Source organism: Ostrea edulis, chromosome 9 (assembly GCF_947568905.1).
Source record: "Ostrea edulis chromosome 9, xbOstEdul1.1, whole genome shotgun sequence".
In the NCBI taxonomy this organism is placed as follows: Eukaryota; Metazoa; Mollusca; class Bivalvia; order Ostreida; family Ostreidae; genus Ostrea; species Ostrea edulis.
The window spans coordinates 24,859,724-24,882,608 of NC_079172.1; the positions used below are offsets into that span (position 1 = coordinate 24,859,724).

Below are 22,885 nucleotides of genomic sequence, written 5' to 3' on the forward strand. Positions count from 1 at the left end.
ATAATTTTTGTGATGGCTATCTTCTGCCATCTTATGATCTCTACATTAGATTATACTTTAATTAACAAAGCAGGTCTGTCAGATAGCGAGCAATTGTTTTCTGCATAGTTAACTTCTTTTTAGAAGAAAAATGCATTATAATAAACCAGGGCATCTCCTCGGGTTCGGTGTTAAGAGGTTTTGTTCAGTGTTTCTTTTTAGTCTGACATTGAAGAGCAGACCTTTTGCATTCTCTTGTGATGAGTGTTGAGGATCATCAGAATTTTTTCAAGTCAGTGGACATGAATGGAGATGTCAACTGACTTGCAAACATGTACATGGAATGTATGAACAGCTCTCAGCCAAAAGACCTGACACACACTACTACTGTAATTAATCTACACCTATTAAATGAATATACTCCTCAATGTCTACTGTGTATTTGACCAACATTGAAGGATTGGGAAGGATCAGATATCTAAACATTCTGCCAAGAAGTCCTCAATCCTGAGCTCCTGTTCATTCCAGGTTATACTCTCAAACAGCTGTACACAGTTCTGCATGCAACTTTACATACTTAAGTGATAAGCAATAAATTTAAATCAATTTACAATCCAGTGAGGTGGTAAAGCAATGAAATTAATCTTGAATTGAAGCATTGCAGTTTGCCATATTGCGCACAAGGTAACTGTACAGTAATCAATAACGTCTAGGATATACAAGTCTACCACAAGCCACATACACTTACTGACCCTGACTTTTATACATACAGCAGGACACTCTTTACACGTTGGAAAATTAGCCGGTTTAATACAGAGCATAATGAAGAAATGTGTGCACGGTCTCATAATCCCTCTTTGTCATCATTGTATGCATTAAATCCAAGTCATGAATTGTAATACTGAGAATCTGTATAAAATCAAGGTAGTAAAATGAATAATTTTTATGCATATGATATATATGTGAAGATTAGGGAGAGGTAGCTAAAAAGGATCATCATTCATTTACTAAGCATGTCACACCTTTCTGCTGGGTTGTTCTTACAGGAGAAATGAGAATGTTCTCAATGTCTAGCAATGCATGTAAAAAGATGATCTTACATGGAGAAATGGACTCCGATAGGTGTTAAAACCATTAGTGTCATGATTAATGCGAATTGGTCACCCAAGTACAAACCTTGGTAATCACGTTTCTACCAACCACAGTTCAGATAGCTTTATAGTGATGGTCATTATGATGATATGATACAACATATCATGCATTAAAGAAACATCTAACAGATTGAGTAGTCTCTGGTGTTTTTCATCCCCCATCCATAAATCATAGGGTGGAATAATAGAAATGGGCTGTTTACAAGCTTACCCTAGCCAAGTCTGACCCCACCTATTAATCAGCTATTAAAGGAATGCTTTCTAAGTGTGCGACCCTTATCATAGAGAATTGTCAAGGGGTGTTCATTATTTTTTAAGATTTAGGTCTATGTAGAAAGAATTGGGCATATAGGCGCTCCTTGACTAGCGATTAAACTAACACTATGACAGTGTAATGAAAGAGCTTATTCCCATAAATAACCCTTCCTTAAAATGTGGACAAAGTCACTGAAAGGACAAAATCAAAATCTGATATCTCTAGTCTCCCCATAATGTGAAGAATCCAAACAATTCCTTCCTATTGGTATGTATATGTTTAGTACCGATAGTGTACCCTAGGATATATCTCCGGTTCAGTCAACCACAAATAAATGGACACTGCGACGAAACATGTTGGTCTCTTCTAAACCGCATTCAAGAAAATATTTGACAGATGAATGAAAAAAAATCTAGAAACCCATGTCAGTGCATTTCATCAAGGGATTAGAGAGGATACAAGCATGTTCCTAAATAAAGATAATGTGGTATAGGAATAGGCACAGAGCTAGACCCATGTTAAAGGTTAGACTAATTTCTACCAACACACTGTCACAATAATCTTTACAACATTCCTGAAGGCTCATTCAGAGACAGCTGTTTAAAACATTACCAAAGTAATGCATGTGACGATGCATGCATTCATTTACTTTTATAGAGTCATCTATCAAAAAAAGTTAGCATATTATTTTCATATTCCCATAAGGTCATTTCCCCAAAATTCATAATGCAGACACCTTTCTGTTGAACACACATAAATCTGGGAAATTTGGTAGTTCTCCCCACAGATGGTCAGCTCTTAGTCTCATATACTGTCCACTGCTTTAGTACCTACAATAATGAGCCAGTATATAATGACCCCTGCAGATCATTGATAGTGTGGACAATAGTGTCAGATATCTCCTAGCCACTGATGGTTTGGCCTGAGGGGAGGGTCACTGGCTGGATTACACCATGGGTGGGACTTGAATTTGTTTAGGAATACAAGGACTCTCATTCATTCAGCTGTCAAGACCATCATTTACACAGCTATTTAGCCTTGGATAACAATGAAAAAAGTGCTCAAGTCAATTGAATCTGTCTGCAGAAAGTTTCTTTAATTCTTTCTTAAAATAATGCATATAATTGTTAATTGCACATCATCATTGTACCTCTGAACAGCATAAAGAATGTTAAAAATGCTTTGCTGACTTATCAAATGAAGTCCAATAGCTATAGTCTTTCAGGCCCTTTAAACAAGAAAGAGAGATTAAGAAAAAAAGGTAATTAAAAAGATTTGCAGGTGCTTATGCGACCCACTTTCTCCTGATCAAATTAATAAATCTACTTCTTCAGGTTTCCCAACAAAGTTATCATTCTCATCACACTGAACAATTTTGGCGAATAATCCTTCCAGCCGGGGTGTTTCGCCAAACAAACAATTAGTACCCCACAGAGACACGTAATGCAAAAATGTCACAGACGGAAATTGTCATCGTTTGCCAGGGTGTACCTTCTCGTTAGACACAACAATAAGATCAGATGGAGAGATGTCAGTTTCCTTCAATATTTGCTTTTTTCTCTACCTGATTAGTTCATCTTCTGCGCACAAAAGAAGTTCGTGGGAGGTACAGCACACTGTAAATAGCACATATATTCTAAATACGTGCTGGGATTGCTTTACTCAGTGAGTGACTGTTTACCACGTATTCTTGTTAGGTCGTCCTGCCATTATATACCATTATTATCACCTGATTAAAATGTAAAGTTACACACAGTGAATAATTTCCAGATACTATAGACCCACAGGGACTTCGACACTTCATTTAAACAAATAGAATCGACCTGTTTATTTTCTCCACAGACTTGCCCTAAAAGGCATTAACTCCATTGTTGCTGTCAATCACCGAAAGTAAAAACTGAGATGTACGTCACTTGAAATTTGACTTGAAATTTAATCCTTCTTTCACATTGTCACGCTCATAATCTAACTAATTCTCATTCAAAAATTTACACAAACCCATTCTCAAAGTTCACAGTCGAAAAATATTGTACAATTTAATTGAATTCAATGCTCATAAAAGGTACAACTGTTGGCTTGATTTCCTTCATGTGTGGTTTGAAAAACTGTCACACGTGCAGTATGCACTTCAGAAAGAGACTGTGTTTACAAAAGCTTACAACAGAGCACTATACATTAATCGTTTACGGCTAGAACAGTTGTTCAAACAAGTGGATTATATTGTCCTGTATTTTTTTGTTTTTCTAAGTAAATGAAGAAGAGAGTGAATTTGATTAAGAATATTAATGCAAGGCCTTTCTGCACAGCACCGTCTCTCACCAGTTTTCTCTATGCAGATTTTTCACTATATACATATACACCTATATCATTAATCATTCTTTGTACAGGGCCCATATCAACTATGATATCGTACACTTTAGTTCTTGTCAAATTTCAGTGCTCTGCAAGTCAACTGAGATCCTACAAGATCACTGGGGCTATATTCTCACAGTCCCTCAAAGGTTAAATGTTTTAGCCATTTTCAACCAAAACCCTTATGTCTCAGAGAGATAGAGAGAGAAAATAACTCCGATCCCTTATCAGTGATGGGGTTAATTTTATAACACAGCTATCAGACACCTCTTATTATAATTCCGCTAAACCCAAATTACACTCTTAAATAGCTTCTCATATTTAATACAAATTTGGAAACTTAATCCTTCACAAAAAGATGTACTACTTCCAAATTGCATTTACAGGATTACGGTAAAAAGATTCTGAGTACAAGAACAGGCCATCTTCATAAGATGTTAAGCCTGCTTTATTAGCTGCGAATTTTTCACATCACCTTGAATTTTATCGAGTTTTGAAAAACCTGCAGAATGAACATGCAAGTCTGCCTTACACTATTCTAAAAAGACACTGAACTGCCTTCGAATTTTTTTTAAAAAACCTGCAATTACTGAGAAATACAAGATATACAACATAAGAAGTACCAGTGTACATGTAAGGCATAGGGGGGAATAGCACCACTCTTTAACCACAATTGTTACAAACTGTGACTCATGATAATGTGGTGTCTATACTACAAAGGAAACCAATTTCGTTAGAACTTTTTTTTAAAAAAGGTTGTTTTGTTTCAATACATTCCAACAATCCTATCTCTTAACTCTTTTGTTCTCATGCAAATCAACAATTTCTATTCATTTTTATAATACTCATTGGCAAATCATAGGCCTGTTGTTACACTAACTTCCAATTCTACAAAAAGGAATTATTTTGAGATGCGTACTAAAGGTTCTGTGATGTACCTATTATGTCAGCAAAGACTTCAGAGGAACGGAGAGGCAGTAAAATTAACCATTACTACTCGTACATGAATATGTAAAGAGGACAGGGACATCAGAGGTATAGGAAAGGTTCAACAACTCCAGTGAAGTGGGGTCTTCTCAAAGAATAAAATAACAAAAATCCCACTTAAGTAACCACTGAAAAAACACAAGTATTGTGATTGAGTTCCTTTTACAACAATTCTGTAATGACCACAGCGAACATGTATTACACTGGAACTGTTCACAGGAAACTGAGGGCCGGCCTGCTACCAGGAGAGTACAAATGAGTTTAGAGGAATATAGCACTTGAGCATTCCTTGGGAGATTTACTGCATAACCAGAGAGATAAGGACTACTCTGATCTGCATGGAGAGGGGGACAACTAATGGATGATAGTCTAAGAAAGTACATGGTTCACTAGATAGATTAAGATAAGGTTTCCTCAGTGGATTAAGGATTGATCTGGTTAATTGAATTGTCTTACAAGTGTCAATCATTCATCTAAGGAGAGTACAGTTAGGTTTAGAGATAATCTAATGCACTGGTTGTCTACATCCCTACTCCTGCATGGTAAAATTTGATCAGAAAGGGATCTAGGTTTAAAATAATAAAAGTATGGTATAAGTGTCAAAACAAACTAACACATCAAATATTGAATTACAAATGATATAAATGTTCTTTCCTCAACAACCCAGATGCTTCTGTGACATGGAGAAAGACACCACCATTTTCACACTTGTGCAATGCACCAGTCTGTTTCTGATGAGCAATACACAACAAGAAAGCCATATTTTGATGGAATAGATGATAAAGTGTTTCCACTAATGGTATCTTAATGAATATCAAATGGAAGGTCAACCCCAAGGACATTCGGGCTCAGGACAGAATGAATTTGCTGGAGGACTTGATCATTCCTGGTAGCATACTGTCTGAAGTGTGATGTATTAACAGTGCTGCCCTGCCAGACTTTGATGGCACTTTCATGACCTCAGCTGACCCCTCATCAAAGGTCAAACCAATAGATGAAATGCAGATGTAGTCAAGTTTAGGAGGAGATATTCTCATGGAGTAATGAAAGAAAAACCAGTAAACACAGTTGGAAGGAAAATGATCCTGTATGTGTGGTCAGGTAGTAGGTAATGGTAACAAAAGGAGAAGAGGGAACAGGAAAGAAACTTATCCTAACCACATCTGATTACTGCACGCTACTAACAAATACAGGATAGATCAGATACCAAGGTACCTAGCAAACCAAAAGCAGGGCTATCTCACAGATAGCACAGTATTTGTCCACAGGAAGGAAAATAATATGCCACAGAGTGTTATATTTTGAAAGCACTGCTATAGAGGGATGATCAATAATTGGAAAATTCAATACCAGTAAAGTCAAACCAGATGGGAAATAAATAATATTCAACAGCATATTCTTTGATGTTGCTAATCCCTTGGGTGTGTCTTTGTCACACAAAACACAAACTGTCAAAATAAATTTCTTTACCTATACTTCAACATGTCAAATTTGCCAATATAATACATATATATTACTGAATATTACTATAGAATTAATACTTTTTTAATTTGCACACATTCAAGGTATATATGTACATCAACTCTAATATCTTTCAAGCCTGTGTGATTGTGCAAGTGTAAAATTGAGCTGGCCCATATCTAACCCTAAATTAGTCAGAGATCTGCTTAGGAGGCCTTTTTCGTGTTGTAAGACAACTGTAGCGGTTATCACCCCCACCATTAACGATAGCTGGTCACATTTTAACAGCCTTCATTGCTGACCCTGTGGTTAAAATAAACTGTAATGGGTGCCCTGTCTTTGAACTATATCTGTAGATTATTGTAATTAACAGTCCCCTTGTCACACTGAACAATTAAGAAACAGATTGGCGGAATTCAGTTTTTGGGTGGTCTTGTCCTTGTTCTATAAATATTTCTTTATAGCAATTATATTTTGATAACATATTAAGTATATAAATGTATCTATAAAATCATCAATGACACAACTTTCATGAGGACCTATAGCAGTTATATGTAACAATATATACAAAATAATTTCCATGAGAATCTATGTAAATGCATGAAGGAATTTTAGTAATCAAGCAATTCATTTTGATAGAAGATCATAAAAAAAAAGCTTTAAAATTTTTTAGCATATATAAAACAACTTTCATAAGCATGCCATCCTGCACACACATATTTGTATTCTTAAAAAAAAAAGTATCTTTTCATTAAAACTAAAAACTGTAATTTAATAAAAATTATTCATTTGCAAGAAGAATGCCACAAAACCTGCTAAGGTATGAAAAGAAATTCTTCATGTGTCTACACCTACAAAAATGATTTAAAGATATCACTTGCTGGGGACAAAATTGTCTTTGAAAAATCTATGATTACCCGTGTATGTCCCATGATAGAGCCAAATTTTTAGACACCAAACAAGACCCCTCGATCGGATGGAAAGACCTATTAAACTGATAAAATAAGCCTGTTAACAAGGCATGTAGCTCTACAAGAACAATATCAATGTTCAATGGAGTAGTCTCAGTAGGAGACAGTCCAGGGTCCTCCATTTATTGAACTCTTTACTTCATTTTATCCCCTGTGTAACTCCACACATGTGTATTCTCTTGTAGGATTATCTCCCCTTCTCCCCTTGATTTATGGAGTTTTCACTTCAAAAGACACGAATGTATTACATTATCACAATGATATGTTAAATGTTGTGTCATGATGCACCTTAAATCTATTTGATTGAACACCTAGACTACCTGTGATCCTCTTTTTAATTAGCTGATGTAATGCATTCCCCTCCTACTGCTGATTACGCTGCCTAAATACCTGGGCAGTGTTCGACCAAATGTGGAATTTTAAGCTGAACTATCAAACAAAGGGGGCAGGAGAGCTTCACTACATACTGTAAACTCAAGAATTCTCCCAAAACAGATTGTTTAGAGTGTACATGTTGTATTCCACCCAAGCCTCTTGTACAATTTTCCTGTATAATGTCAAAAGTTCTCACGATGGAAAAGTGAAGATAATGAACAGTGATCAATCTCCTAAATCCTAAAAAGAATACAAAAATTTAGAGGAGACCCCTGGACACACCTGAGATGGGATTGACCTACAAGTGGTTTTCTGCAAGTCTCAGTAACATTAATGAAATTATTTGGATAAAAATATATCTGTAGATAAGACATTAATGTACATGTATAAAATGAGGAATTACTTAGTAATTAATGTTCACTAAAAATATTTGAAGAAATAAAACAGATCACCAACACATTATGAGAATTCGTATAGACAATATTTTGCAATAAATGCTTGCCTTTTAATGTGTAAAAGGGATTCTGTCATGACGAAAGTTTAAACTCATTCTGTAGATTAATAAATCTGACAGTTGTAAACATGTGTCCTGAGATGTAGAAACCCAACTGTCAGATGGTCAGATCATTGAAGGTAATTCTGATGGGAAACACACCAAATGAGAGTTTATCGGTGAAATCAGAGCGAGGTTTTATGAAAAGCAAGTTCCTTCTCCGTCTTTCATTCACTCCTCTACCTTCTGTGATTTCTTTACAAGGTGTCATTAATGTTAAATATTCTGAATGGATCAAGCAGATAGAAGAATTTAAGCATCTATATTTCTATGCACTGAATATCTACCACTTCTCAGACATCCTTTCAAAACTGTCTGCAATATTTCTCAATATTTTATCATTTCTAAATAAAGTTTCCATTAAGATTGCATTACATACCGACTTCATAGAGAATGCCCCATCTTAACAACTTCAAAAAATCGATACTTTCCAGTAAAGCAATACAGATATATAAATGTATGAATGAAGAGAAAATATTTCACCATGGTGTAAATTTTATCAATTTACATCCATTTAGTGACAGTCATTTACATAATCTCTGTGAGGTTAACAGAAATAACAACAAAATGAAAGAAATATTTCCTCTTGCAATTTTATGGTTCTCTCCTTTGTGCATTCATCCAGAATTTAATTTTTCTTCATGCAGGTATATTTGCTACATGACACAACTATACACACACACACAGTTTTTCAAAGCTGTCATTACTTTAAATGTACCTCATATGTCAGTTCAACAACTATGTAATAACCCTTTTTATAACCAGGGAGCTTTGAGCTATAAGATGTAATAGCACAACACTTACAGACCAGTGAATGAAAATGTCCCCCTTTTTCATACGCTTCACATCCAGTGGGTATGTTTCTGCACCAGAACACAAACAGAACACAAACAGCCAAGCATATAGCAATAATTATGTCAAGGTACAGAGACTCCCATGAAGACTTTTTCATTGCACCAAATGAAGCTGTGACAAGATAATTTTGTGACAAAGCGGCTATGATATTTTTATGTATAGACCCAAGAAGCAAAAATAGCCTTGTGTTGGTGGAGATTTTTTTTTTTTTTTTTTTATTATACAAATGAGTGAGGATATACAGAATGTTGGGTCCAGCATTCCTATAGGTTTTGTAGGACCTATTAAGGTTTTTTTTCTGGACTCCCTAAAAACCTTAAAAGTGATAAAGGAGTGAAAGACATTATCTGTAATTTATTTTCAGCCTGTCTGCTAATCACTACAACAGATAAGTCAGATTTTCGTGTACAGTTACATATTACTGATGGAAATAAAACATGGCAGTTGCTCAATCATTAGACAGATATATACTTTATTTTCTCCTTACAGGAGATTATAAACATTGAAATCCACATTGTAAAGCTGCAATAGCTTCACCCAACATTACAACTGTTTATCAAACCTATGAAAAACCTGCCCTATACTGGTTCAACAATTTAGAACATCTCTCTGTTTGTGAGACAGCCCTTCGCGAATATTGTTCCAGATTATTATACAATAAAATCATTAAAGTGTATCTAATATCTACTCAGCATTAAAATGGAGGCTATTTAAGTGAAGAAATGCATGCTTTGTTTCAGGACATACAGCTGAGTATTAAATCATTTTTAAAATCTATTCAATCTACAGGAGTTGAGACAACATAATCATGCTTAAATAAAACCACTTATCCAAAAATGACTTAGCACACGGCTCCATTACCGATACAACATAAAGATGGCATAAAAACAAAATGCATGAAATTGCATTTTTGAAACATCAAAAACGAAAACAAATTTAATATATCTTAAAAACACTTTTACCCAAATTTAAAAGTCAGATCAGTAGTTCTTTGTGACAATAAAATGATCGTCCACTCTTGCAGCAACTTATAAGAGAAGCGGCTCTAAATCGCATTCTTTTTTGCAATAGTTATCTTCTGTCATAAACTCGGTGTGCATGTGTGAAAACTGAAGTGGACTCCATCAGACAAAGAGAACGCTGGCTCCAAACAGTATGCCTAACAGTGGTTCTAATACAGAGAGGGCAAAACATAGATACACCAGAACGTTTATATTCCATTATTCCATACAAACAATGGCCACAGTTTTAAGGAAATATATGATAAGACTTGAAACCTATAAACTTTTTAAACTTCAGTCTTTTTGACTGACCTTGGTATACATGTTTAGATTTTCAACATACTCCACATAGATCAAATTTCACTTGAATAATCCGACAGTAGCACAAACTACAGGTTCATGCTAAGGCATAATTTACAATTTGGAGACTATAAGGTATGCCAAAAATCTATTTAATTCAAATTCACATGAAAAGAATTACGGCTTTTGTCTTATCTTACCTATACTGTTTCAAATATTGTCCTAAATGATGAAGGATTCTTTTAAATATTTATCATAACAATATCAATGACCAAAAATATTCTTAAAAATAAGCTGCTATTGATAAAAAGACATTCTAGAGAATACATGTAAAACCCCATAATCTTGGACCTCAACAATATAAAGTTTAAAAACTGTTCTAAAATTGAGTTTTATAAAACAATAATATTCAACAAAACAGTTCGGAGTTAAGTAATTCTGAGTTTAACATCCCTACAGCGGAAAATATATGCATCATCATGTAGAACACTACTCCTACAAGAAAAGAGCCTCGATTCACGTTCTTATTCTCCTTTATTGAAGCTGTATTAAAAAAAACATCAAAAAAAAAAAAAACCCCAAGAAACAAGCAACAACAAAAAAAGAAGAAGAAACAAGCAACCCCCCCCCCCCCAAAAAACATAAAATGAAAGAAGATAAAAATCCAATAATTAGAATTTTAAAAATATATAATAAAAGTATCACTACTGAACCTCTTGCTTTACGGAGTATTGCAACACATTGGTAGATACAAAAACAATAAATACGTGTCATGCTTCACCAGCATAATGGCCATGCTTTATATAATCATGTTAATGCAGATGAAAAGAACTCCCAACATGCATTTATAGCATCTTTATTATTCCATGTGAGACATTGAGAATGTTTGAAAATGATATGCCTACAAATTAACAAATCTTAATTGCATCAAAAGCTAATAAAACATTGAAACATTGTTGTTAAAATTTTACTCAAACTCCATGTGTGTTCTATCAATCAAATTAACTGTTCATTAAATTTTTTTTTATAGTTTTATTTCAGTCAACTTGTCATTTGTGACAATTCTTATTTTATTGTCCAAAGATCCAGGACGTACTAAAAATGAATGAAAAATGTAAATTTCAAAGTATTTTGAGACTAGAAGAGAATGACATTGATGGTTGAGATATGGCTAATTAACCCATGTGAATCTGTGAAATCACCCACTGTATCCACAGCCAAGAAAGTCAATACCTCCTGTAAAAACCATGATAAATCTCTCTGGATTTTAATGCCTAACCTGAAGTACATCCAAAAAATGTACCCAGCTTTAAACTGAAACTCATTTATCTCAATATACTTGATTTCATTCAGTTGTCCATCATAACCGCATACCGTAATAACACCACAGAATAAGAAAACAAGGCTGTCTTATAACCCCCACCAATGCATACACAGATATTGGCCGACAAAGATTACCTCCACATGAACAAGCATATCAGACCTATTGTAAAATGTTTTTCTTAATAAACACCGCATCATATTACCAGTAATTCATATTTATAGTCACTCTTAATACCTGGTTTCCATTAGATGAAGATCCGTTTCCATTATGCAAAATAATCTATTCAGATTTATACCTCGAATTCTTTCTATTGAATTATTATTTTGAAAAATAATTGAATTCAGTCAATCCTATAATAGAAAAAATGGTGATGATATTCCTTTTCTTGTTTAACTCGTCAAGTTTTAAAGTGGTCATAAAAAATCTCCCTTATTGCAAATACATCTTATGACAGGTACTTGTCACAATAAAAATCAAATAGACTACTTATATTTTTTTTTTTTCTTTGATGTTGTGAAAGGTATATCCATTAATCTGAATACTGAAATATGGATGTCAAACTTGTGTTTCCAATACATCAAAAGAATGTAGGATGATTGAAATTTCCAAGAAAGAATGTTTTAAAAAAACAAAACACTTAATTATAGTCATTTGACAATTACGCATAAAATTATTCAGTCCTTAAAATAATAAGTTAAATACCCTTCACATTTCTCTTCCCCTTGTTTCATTTGGCCATCCTAAAACATCGACTTGCATTAATGCATTCTAAAAACTTGTGTTTATTCACAGAAAAAGTTAAACTGCCAAATTCACACCACTCAACTCGTGGTTCCTCACAATTAATGAGTTTATTTTTCTATTATAAAATCTCTTACATTATCCTGGTGTGACAGAATGCTTTCAGGTGATGCCTAGTCTTAATGCCATCACTTAGACATGTTAATGTTTTCATAACACTTTTTTCTTTTTTCTCACTAAAAGAACAAACATCCTAAACACCTCTCTTTACAAAGTTGTGTTTCTCCACAAATTCTCACTTAGAATGAAACAGAATAAAAACTCAAGTCAACCTATCATTATGTCATTTTCTTGGCAATATAGAGTGCATACCTTCATGGGATTTAATATTTGATACCAGCTTCTTTAGGTTTCTGAATGCTAAGAGGTGGTGTAGCAAACATACGATGTACCTTACCGGAATTATTGCGACTTTTAAGGGAAATTCGCCTTTTCAAGGATTGGGGAAAATCAGAGCAACACCCTGCTAGGGAGCCCAAGTCCCCCCCTCCCCCTAATTGAATTTCAACATTTTTGTAACCCTCCAGAGTGAGTGAAACTTCAAGGAAAAACCATGTTTCAGTTATGCATAATAGACATTTTACAGCTAATTTGGAATTTTCTCATCTATACAAGAAAAGTTTTAGGAACATTAATACCCCCCTCCACAATATTGAAAAGGATCAAAAAATGAATTATGTGGTTCCAATTACATGCTTTTCAGAAATAGGGTAGGTTGGATTTTTTTTTTTTTTTGTGGACAAAGTATTAAAAATGTGTGTTACTCTTGTGGATGTCTAATGACAAATGAAAAACATGCATGATACTGAAATATTCTGCAAATGTTACTCAAAATTGTGATACTGTTCGTATTTTTCAATGCCTTAAATCTTCTAGCATCATCAACATTTGATGGTAACCAAGGGCAGATAATTCAATAAATGGATCAAACCTCAGGGTCAGGGATCATAAGGACACATAATCATAAACTCAGTTCACTGAATTAACACACGGTGTATAAGGTAACTCCATATAGAGATCTATATTTATGTTTGGGCTCAAAGCAGAATAACTGCTCTGATTTCCACTTGACTTTTTACAATTAATTCAATTAATAATTAAATGCAAATGTAGTTTAGTTAAACAAAAGTATATGTGTCAACACATTTGAGTTGTGTTCCAGAAATTTCATTGAGTTTTCTGTTACTGGAGTCTGATTATAGCATCAATTTTCCTGCATGACTTTGCATCTAATTTCATATGTTTATTCCCACACAATATTCATTTTTGTGCCACAGATTTTATCTTGGGCCTTTATTTTACTAAATTCACTCATTCTACAAAAAATTCAATAGACTGGCAAAGTGCTGTTTGTACATAGCAGACAGTGTTTTGTCCGTTTATATGAAGACTCACAGATTAGTAACTTGCGTATCAGACTGATGGCAGTCACTGGTATAGTTACACAACAGAAAATTTATATTGCAGCTTAATCTTTTCAAGTGCATTGGGGAAATTTTTACTCAGTAAATGGGAAAAATTCAAAAATCAAGAGGATTTTTCACCTGGGAAAAATAGTAAATTTGGCCTAGATTAATTCCTACTTTAAGCAGCAATTTTTAATATTGGAGAAAAGGTTCCAATTTAATCACTATTTCTTATTTATGACAATCACCATTTCCTACATTTTTACATGTATCTAACCAGCAGAGGGGTTATCAAATTGAAATTTATCACACAAGCCTGAACACAAACTTCACAGTTATCCGACAAACCATTGAGTAATCAATATTCACGACCATGATCTACATTATAAATGAAGGATTTTCTGATTCAAACTTTAAAAGATAATGCTCAAATTCAAACCCCCCTCAAGTTCATTTTCAAAAGCACAAGTGCAACAAAAATCTTGAATTGAAACTCCATATCCTATAGCACCTGAATCATTCAAACTGGAGTAGAATTTGCATTGTAAATAACGGCTTAGAAAATAACATAAAAATAATGATTGTGAAAACTGCTCATGAATTTACGGACTGAATTTACACAGATATATGATGAAAATGAATCATCTTTTCCCACAGAAATGAATGTGGCATCAGTCTGTCATCCAAACTTTAGCCTTCAAAACCTCATAAAAAAGGTTAAACTATATAATAAAACAACAGAAGAACTAACTCAATTGGCTACAATTCTGAATTTTATCACCCTGTCTGCCACTTCTTTGTCAGTAGCCTAAATAATTCTCATTACCGAGTCCTAAATTAGGTTTGTAGTTGAAGAGTCAAGTCAAATATATTTCCCTCCACTTCCTATTCGTATTTTAAGTGTTTACACACATCAAAAGTACTTACAATCGTTGAAGCTTTGTCATCGATGCAAACAAATTATCTGGAAGCTCTGCTAGTTCGTTTCTGTCTATTCTCCTAAAATAAAAATATATTCAAAATTTATATAATATAGATCTATATAGATTTATATACATGTATATTTATTTATACACCAATCAAGGGCCCTCAAGATACATAGATGTTTGTTGTGGGTTTTTTCTTCTTCTTCTATATCAAGCATTTCTCATACATCAGCAAACAACAACCAACAACGTAATTATATGTACTCTTATGACTTAAACAGTTTTAATACTTTTATCAACAACAAAAATACTTGTTTATATGAAGTAGCAGCTTAAAGTGAGCTATTGGTATACTGTCTCCTTTTCCGGCAGTTCACATCGTTTGGGGCTGTAAGTGACGTGTGGTGTTTCGAGTTGAAAATCATAGTTTTTAAATCAACGCCGTGTCTTTCCATCTATTTGAAAAATTATCACCCCTGTCCTTTGAATTTCATCTTCCCGCTCTTCTGTCATCATCAATGACTTCCGGAAACACTAAAATCTCATTTCTCCCTACAACCTTTGGATTTCCGGATGCAATTTTGTGTTTTTTACGGTGTAATAAATCTGTCACCACTGAAAGTAACGATATTCTAAAGGATGTGTTTATCGCAGTGTACACTACCCAGGACAATAAAGACTGATAATTGAACATAATTGATCTACAGATAAACAGTGATAGACTTCGTAAGTTAATTTTCTCGAGCCCCGCGGGTTTTCAGAACAAACCAAAACCCGAAAGTCGCCCAGGAGTCTATTCACGATGTCTAATTCTGGCCACAGGGGTTGATGTCGTTGGATGATAATGGGCGAGACTCATGATAAGCCACTGCCCTATTTAGATAAATAGTAACAAACAGAGGAAACATGGGGATGTAAAAAAGAAACAAATCATTACATGTATTATAACAGCCGAAGATAACGGTAAGTAGGTAGAACACAACCCGGGCACAAATCAAAAGCAAATTAAAACTTACATAACCAAACAACAAAAGCCTGATTGACAACAAAGATTTTGGTTCTTTTAATTTTGTTTCAAGTTTTGAGGAAATATTATTGTCCCACTTTTCAATTCCGACATAACGCGCACTTGCTTTGAACTGTGATCGTTGTTCATCACGTTAAAAATATACAAATCCCACCCCGCCCTAGAATTTTATTCTTTATCACAAAGGTTCAAACTGCGGTATTCTATAATTTCCGATTCTGAATTGTGTGTACAGCTGTACAATCTACTTACAATCTTTCCATTTGGTCAAGATCCCGAAAAGCTCCTTGCTCAATAGCGTGTATCTTGTTTTCTAGTAATTGTCTGAAACAAAAAACCATTTGGGCTTCGTGTAATTTGACTCGATATTTGATACACTGTGTCTTTTATTTTGTTCCGAGCACTTTGGGTGGCGATACATTAGAGCCATTTTGTAGAGCAATTGTTAGAAAAGGACCAGAAAAGGTGATACTTTTTTTGCGAGACATTTTTAGAGTTTTTCAGGTGTTTTCTACATGCTTGTCAATAGTTTTGTTGAATCGAGACATTCTATCAATTTTCACTCGACAGATGCTCGATTTAAGGGCATTTTTAAGGATCGTTTTTTCCATTTCACAAAATCTCTGAAATTTGTATCACATACGCTTGTTGTCTATTTAGCTAGGTACATTAGAAACAAAATGTTTGGAAACACATATATGTGAGAATAAGGATACCACACTTTTCCCCCAAACCCCCCTGGGATGATGCAAAATAAATTTCATCAACTTCGTCAATCTCGTGCGTTGACTGTTGATTGTGAGATTTCAATTTCATTGGAAGCCCCCTTGGACGTATTTGCCGGAAGAAGTCACATTAAACTGATACATATTGGAGGAGTTATGTAAGCGCCTGTCGAATTGGCCGTGTATATGATAAGCTTCTCAACAGAACAAACACTCACAGATTGGGATAAACAATATTTGAAATAAAAGAGGACACAAAGTTTTCTTAGTATAAAATGTGTAACGCTCGTCAGACTAATTTGAAGATATTTTAGATATTTGGTGTTAAGAATAATAGTGTGCTTTTTCACAGTGTTTAAATATCAGAGATTATATAATGCATTGTGCGAATATAATGTACTCTACTAGATAAAATACGCTTGTGACATCAGAAGAAAGGCGTATATAATGTTAAAGAAATGGAAAATGTTGCGAATAAATTAAGCAAATAACGATTCATGAAAAGGGATTTTGAAATAATACAGTAGGAAAAGAAAGCTTATAGATAAGAATACACTATTAATGATATTGATAATAATAATGAAATAAAACCACACCAACAATCCAAAATAAACAGAAACGTCTACAGAAAAATCACTCACAAAACTCTCAGGTTGCCTAAATTCTGTAGATCGTTTCTTCTGACCGTGGTTATATTATTCCCCTGTAATTCCCTGAAATAAAAAAAACAGATATAGAAAGACTCTCTCTCTCTCTCTCTCTCTCTCTCTCTCTCTCTCTCTCTCTCTCTCTCTCTCTCTCTCATATATATATATATATATATATATATATATATAATATCATAAGCATGTGTAATACGTCTGCTTGAAATCATTTATTTTATAAATTCTTTATCTCATGAAATAACTTTGGGAGTGCGTATTTAGACAACCCCGATATTTTAAGCTAAGTGTCGCCTTATAGCAGCCTTATAGAGGCTTTAGTTAAAGACATTTTTATCAATATCCCTTCAATAATTGGCGATATCAAAAGCGATAGCAGTTTCCGCGTTTTATTATGTTTCTGGGGTCATATGTATGTAAAACTGTTACCCCTTTTCATTGCCATTTTATGTTTATTAATACCCTAACAGGCTAATCTTACAGGAGGACCGAGCGTTCAACGTTAAATAAATATTTAGAAGAGGGTATATAATGCAGACATTCCGAGCTGACCCGCTACAGCTATCTGCTCTTAATGATAATTAGGTAATTAGTACGAATATTACATTTTCTCATACCTACCATGTTGACATGTAATCTCATATTTAAAGGTCAATGTTTAAATGCATTAACAAAATTAAAATTCACACCTGTGCTTGAAAAATTAACGCAATTAATTAGTGCGAGATACTTACAGGCGCTGTGTCTCAAGGGGTATTCCATTTGGTATTTTTCGTAATTTCCTGTAACTGCAATCTACTGTCTTTTGTTTACAAAAACATTCATTTGGACATGCCATTACGGCAGATAATGACAACATTGATATCACTAATACGAACATTGTATTCCACGATAAGCAATCCTTGAAATATAATTTTGGCTTCATTTTGGGGTGAATGGAATTCTTACATAAAATAAAATCACCACCACGACAGCAGGGCCTATCTACATTACATTTCCACAGTACAAAACATGCATGCAGTTGTAATCTCTCCCAAATGACTTGGCTATCCCTTTAACCAATTTTAAATCAACTTTGTGCAGCTATACAGGTGTTCTTCATTCAAAGAAATTCCAGTTCACCATGGCAGTGATCATTGCCTCCGTAATACTTTCACAGTTATCGAAGATGCACGAAACTTTTAAATCTGAATTAAATAGGCTAAATACTCTGTAAATCCTGTTATGTTTTGTATACGGAATTGTTCGATACCGTTTCGTACAATACACGCTTTGGGCTGAATCCATTGCGAATTAGGGGGTGGGCGGGATTTCGTCGACCAATGAGATGTCCTGGAGCACAATATGTACAATGAATCGCATTCTTTACATATACTTTATTTAATTAAAACAATTTTGTACAGACAATGGCAAATTAAATCCTGAACTACCGGAGCAGATTGCTTAAAACGTATTAATAAAATTAATTCTCTATGTGTTAATTGGCGTACAAAAAAGGGACTTCAAAGGTTCGCTAACTTAGATCAACGGGTCTTTTAATGTCGGATATCTCGTTAAATTGATAATTCGATATCATTGTTCAAATTCAACAAATTCAAAGTTGGCGATTTATACAGTTGGTGTAAGTGTATTTAGTTCGGGGTAACTGAGTGGCTCGCTCGGTGTGAGAGCCTCGTCGTGTGCAGGTATTACACCGTGATTTATTGATATATAATTAATTACCGAACACGACAACAACAAAACAAATAGCATCTGATTAATTTTATACTGACTCATTATGACGCTATTGTTTTATGCGTACAGTCTATGCACTTCAATTCAGTTTCGCGGGAGTGCGTGTTGATGTGTCAAAGAGTGAAAAAAAAAAGAGGAATAAACTACACTTCACAATTTGGACGTGGGCATCATTATTAAAATTATAGAGACAATGAATGGATAGAAACAAGTCAAATTGTCAAGTCGTTAAGGAAAGCATTCAATATTGCTTACAGTTTTTCGAAGATCGTAAATAACTGCTTGAAGAAAATGAATTGTGGTTGGCGAATTTAGAATTCGTAGCATGTAGGACATTTATAAATATAAAAAAAAATGTGTAAAATCAGAATACAAAACAACAACATGGAGTTGAATCCTAAAATCTATGTATGGTTTATTTATGAATTCAAAATAGTGTAAGTGACCCATAAAGTCCACTGGGAGAATGTACTGAGACTCTCATGGTAGGTTTCTTTTGCACTGTGTTTTATAGGTTGCGACATCTAATAAATAACGACTGTGTCGCGCGGCCTCCCCATTACTGTCACCAGTCCAGATAGGACCCATTCGTTCTGCCCGTGGCCCAGGACTGACCGGTGGGAGAGAAGAAACTTCAGGTGTGAGGGTGATCATGCCAGTAACAAAAGCAGTCCCAGATCGCGTAAATCAGCTCCCATCTTCACACCTGTACACCATGTATGACCGGTGAGGTATTTGCCGCACCATTAAAGTATTATTTATGGTGGTTTTCCTCTTTCGTCTTTCCATGCTGTATAAATTCATGATCACACGTTTTCTTCGTTCACGTTACATGTAACCACAATCGAAATATCATTAATAATGATTGTATAACTTACTGGTGTTGTTTTAATGTATATGTATGTACACTGTTATCACGATCTACGGGAAACGCTTCTGCGCCTGGTGTCAAATATGGCGCGGTTTATTAAGGGAGGGGGGGGGGTGTTTTTATGTGTTGTGGGAAAACATTGAACATATATCTGCATCTGCGTTCTTCATCGGATTAAACTCGGAAATCAGCGAAATAGTTCGGATTATACTTGTACATGTATTACAGAATGCTAAGAGTTATGTGTGGATCTGGAGATTTTTCTTAGGGGAATTGCACAACACCCAGCTAGGTAATTTTTTCAGGGGAATCCAACCATATACTACAGGGTATGATCAAATGAAACTGCATGAACACAAGAGATGTTTGTAAAACACATATGCCTCTCATGGTGCAAAATTGAAAAGGGTTATACACACACATCATTTAATTGATAGTAGTATCATCAATTCAAAATATTGAGCAGACAACATCTTCCTACGTCAAGAGTGGATTGAGCATGTGACCTAAAAATCAATAGGGGCCCATCTACTCCTTATGCAGTACCAATGTACTAAATTTGGTGTCAATCAAGCAAATAATTCTTAAAATATAGGAGACAATATATTATTATGTCAAGTTCCACCATTGACCTTTGACCATGTGACCTCAAAATCAATAGGGGTCATCTTCTCCTGAAGATGTACCAGTGAACCAACCCACATAAGTAATATCATATTATGATCAAGTGAATGGTTCTCAAGATATTGAGCGGACAGCATGTGGTCTACTGACCAACCGACAGGTGCAAACCAATATGCCCCTCTTCTTTGATAATGAGGACCAATAGGTATTTTCGAACCAGTCTATGGGAGAGATGCGGATACACCCATCAGGGTCCACGCTTAAGAGTAATGCATACATTTTCCGTCATCTACTAGAATCATCAATAAAATTCGTGGAATGGCGTATATCTTTCGAAGTAATCGACGGGTTTTAATGAAAATAACAATGTGTGTGTATTTAGTAGAGCATTCGTGAACATAATGTCAGAAGTATATCTTGAAAATCCTTTGAACAGTCGGTATCAAAAATTAATTTGGACAAAACCACGCCACACGTAGAATAAGACGTTTTGTAAGAAATATGTTTCATTTCTGAAGTGTCCGAGTTCATACTCTCATGCATTTTCAAAAATGAAAATTTATTTCTTATATTCCCATTATGTTTTCATTTCTGTCGGCATTCCCAGACGTTAGAGTAGACGGACTATATTTATCAGGTAGTTTTGTATTCATACGCGCATTGTTTACAATTGCAACGAGTTCATGAGGAAATTTGTAAAGATATCAAAGGCAAGAACATTGGAAATGTTAATATAACCATATGAATATCACTATAAAGTGTTTTTATGGAAATATGGTTGCAATGGTTGCACATTATTCAAATCTAAATGGGGAAAAACACACTGATGATTATTTTTCTCCAAGCACTATGAAAATGGTTGAATAATTACACTTCGAATTTTTCTGAGTATTGCACGTTTTAATATTAACAATACTCACTTTCATCCATACGTCGAACTGATAAATCCAAATTTTTAAAAAAAAAACCCGAAGTCTTCCATATCTGTTTCATATTTGAATATCTTATTGAACATATAGTTTATGTTTATGAACATTACGTTTACAATAACGGCAAACCAACAACTCAACATTATGACAAACGAAATGATTTCAGTTTCCCCACCGTCAACTTCCAATATAAATGTAGCAATATTCCAGTATCACCTACATCATGGGGAGCGGAGTGGACCGAAAACCCTTGGCTAGCGAAGGTGCACCTACATATGGTTTTTATGTTTCTTAACTGATTCGACATATACGAGAGCATGTTCTTCGTGTGATCAATATCTAAATCGAGACAGGCTACTGACAATTACTTTGTTGTTACAGGGGTTTCAACAATTTCCAAAAGTCAGCATTTCGCAAATTCTATGATCTAATTTCGATATACAACCTGTCATTAAGTTGAATGCTGTCTGACGTGCAGTGTATTTCATACAAATTGTTAAGCCGTTCTGTACACACCGCTTTGACTACAGATTACTTCGTTTACCTGATCAAGATATAGGGTTCACGGTGGGTATGGCCTGTCGACAGGGGATGCTTAATCCTCCTATACTCACCTTCTACCACCCCTGGTGTTTCAGGGAATCCGTGTTTGCTTTACTCTCTATTTTGTATTCTTTATGAGGATTATGAGATTGATCGCTGTTCGTTATCTTTACTTTTTCATTTTTAGCTAATATAAAGTGTACATGCTTGCGAATTGTACAATGCAGATATTGACTTTTTAAAGGTCAATGCAGATATTGACTTTCCTAAGCTAAGGTCAATGCAGATATTGACATTCCTAAAGTCAATGATCCCGTGGGGATCTGGGTTAGAATAGGTCCTCATTCCCCTTTGCTTGCCATTAAGAGGCGACTAAATGGGGCGGTCCTTCGGATGAGACCGCAAAAACCGAGGTCCCGTGTCACAGCAGGTGTGGCACGATAAAGATCCCTCCCTGCTCAAAGGCCATAAGGGCCGAGCATAATCCTAAATTTTGCAGCCCTTCATCGGCAATGGTGACGTCTCCATATGAGTGAAATATTCTCGAGAGGGACGTTAAACAATATTCAATCAATCATCTAAAGTCGATGGGATATTTAACTACACCACCGACGTACAATATTCATCTCGCCCAGCATCGTATTGACCCAGAAAACGTCAATAATTGTTTTATCATATGGTCATACATTGAAACCGTCACTAGAGTCTTACGAAACAATTATACTCACGTCTTGAAAATAAAATCTTATCCCACTACCTAATTCAAAATGAAAGGTCACGATAACAAACAGTCTAGATCAATCTATAGTAATAAATTCCACAAAGAACACAAAATTAAAAGTAGGGCAAACACGGCCCCCTGACCTGGGGGTTATAAGACTCTTTTGAGCACGCTTTCATACTCAAACTCCGTGCTCTAAATCGTACTCAAATTCAAAAGCGAAGGTTATAAAACTTTTATAAAATTATTCTCATACTCTAATGGAGTACATATGTACATGTTTAAGCTTTTTCGAATATGCTTCGGAGCTTGCTCAGAGTTGTACTCAAAACAAACATGGCTGAGTTTGAG

General features: G+C 34.8%; 1 protein-coding gene across 2 annotated transcripts in view; it reads right to left on the reverse strand.

The window, feature by feature from the left end:
• LOC125659900 (slit homolog 2 protein-like) overlaps positions 1–18,817 on the reverse strand; it is a 41,978-nt gene extending 23,161 nt beyond the window's left edge. The window contains exons 1-4 of one of the 2 annotated variants that reach the window (XM_048891695.2): positions 17,847–18,817; positions 17,092–17,163; positions 15,978–16,049; positions 14,700–14,771 (exon numbers count right to left, since the gene is read on the reverse strand). In XM_048891695.2, the coding sequence (XP_048747652.2) occupies positions 14,700–14,771; positions 15,978–16,049; positions 17,092–17,163; positions 17,847–18,037 (407 nt within the window). In that variant the 5' untranslated portion in view covers positions 18,038–18,817. The remainder of the gene's footprint in view (positions 1–14,699; positions 14,772–15,977; positions 16,050–17,091; positions 17,164–17,846) is intronic. The other variant, XM_056148954.1, reaches the window with a different exon arrangement.
• Between the last annotated feature and the right edge of the window lie 4,068 nt (positions 18,818–22,885).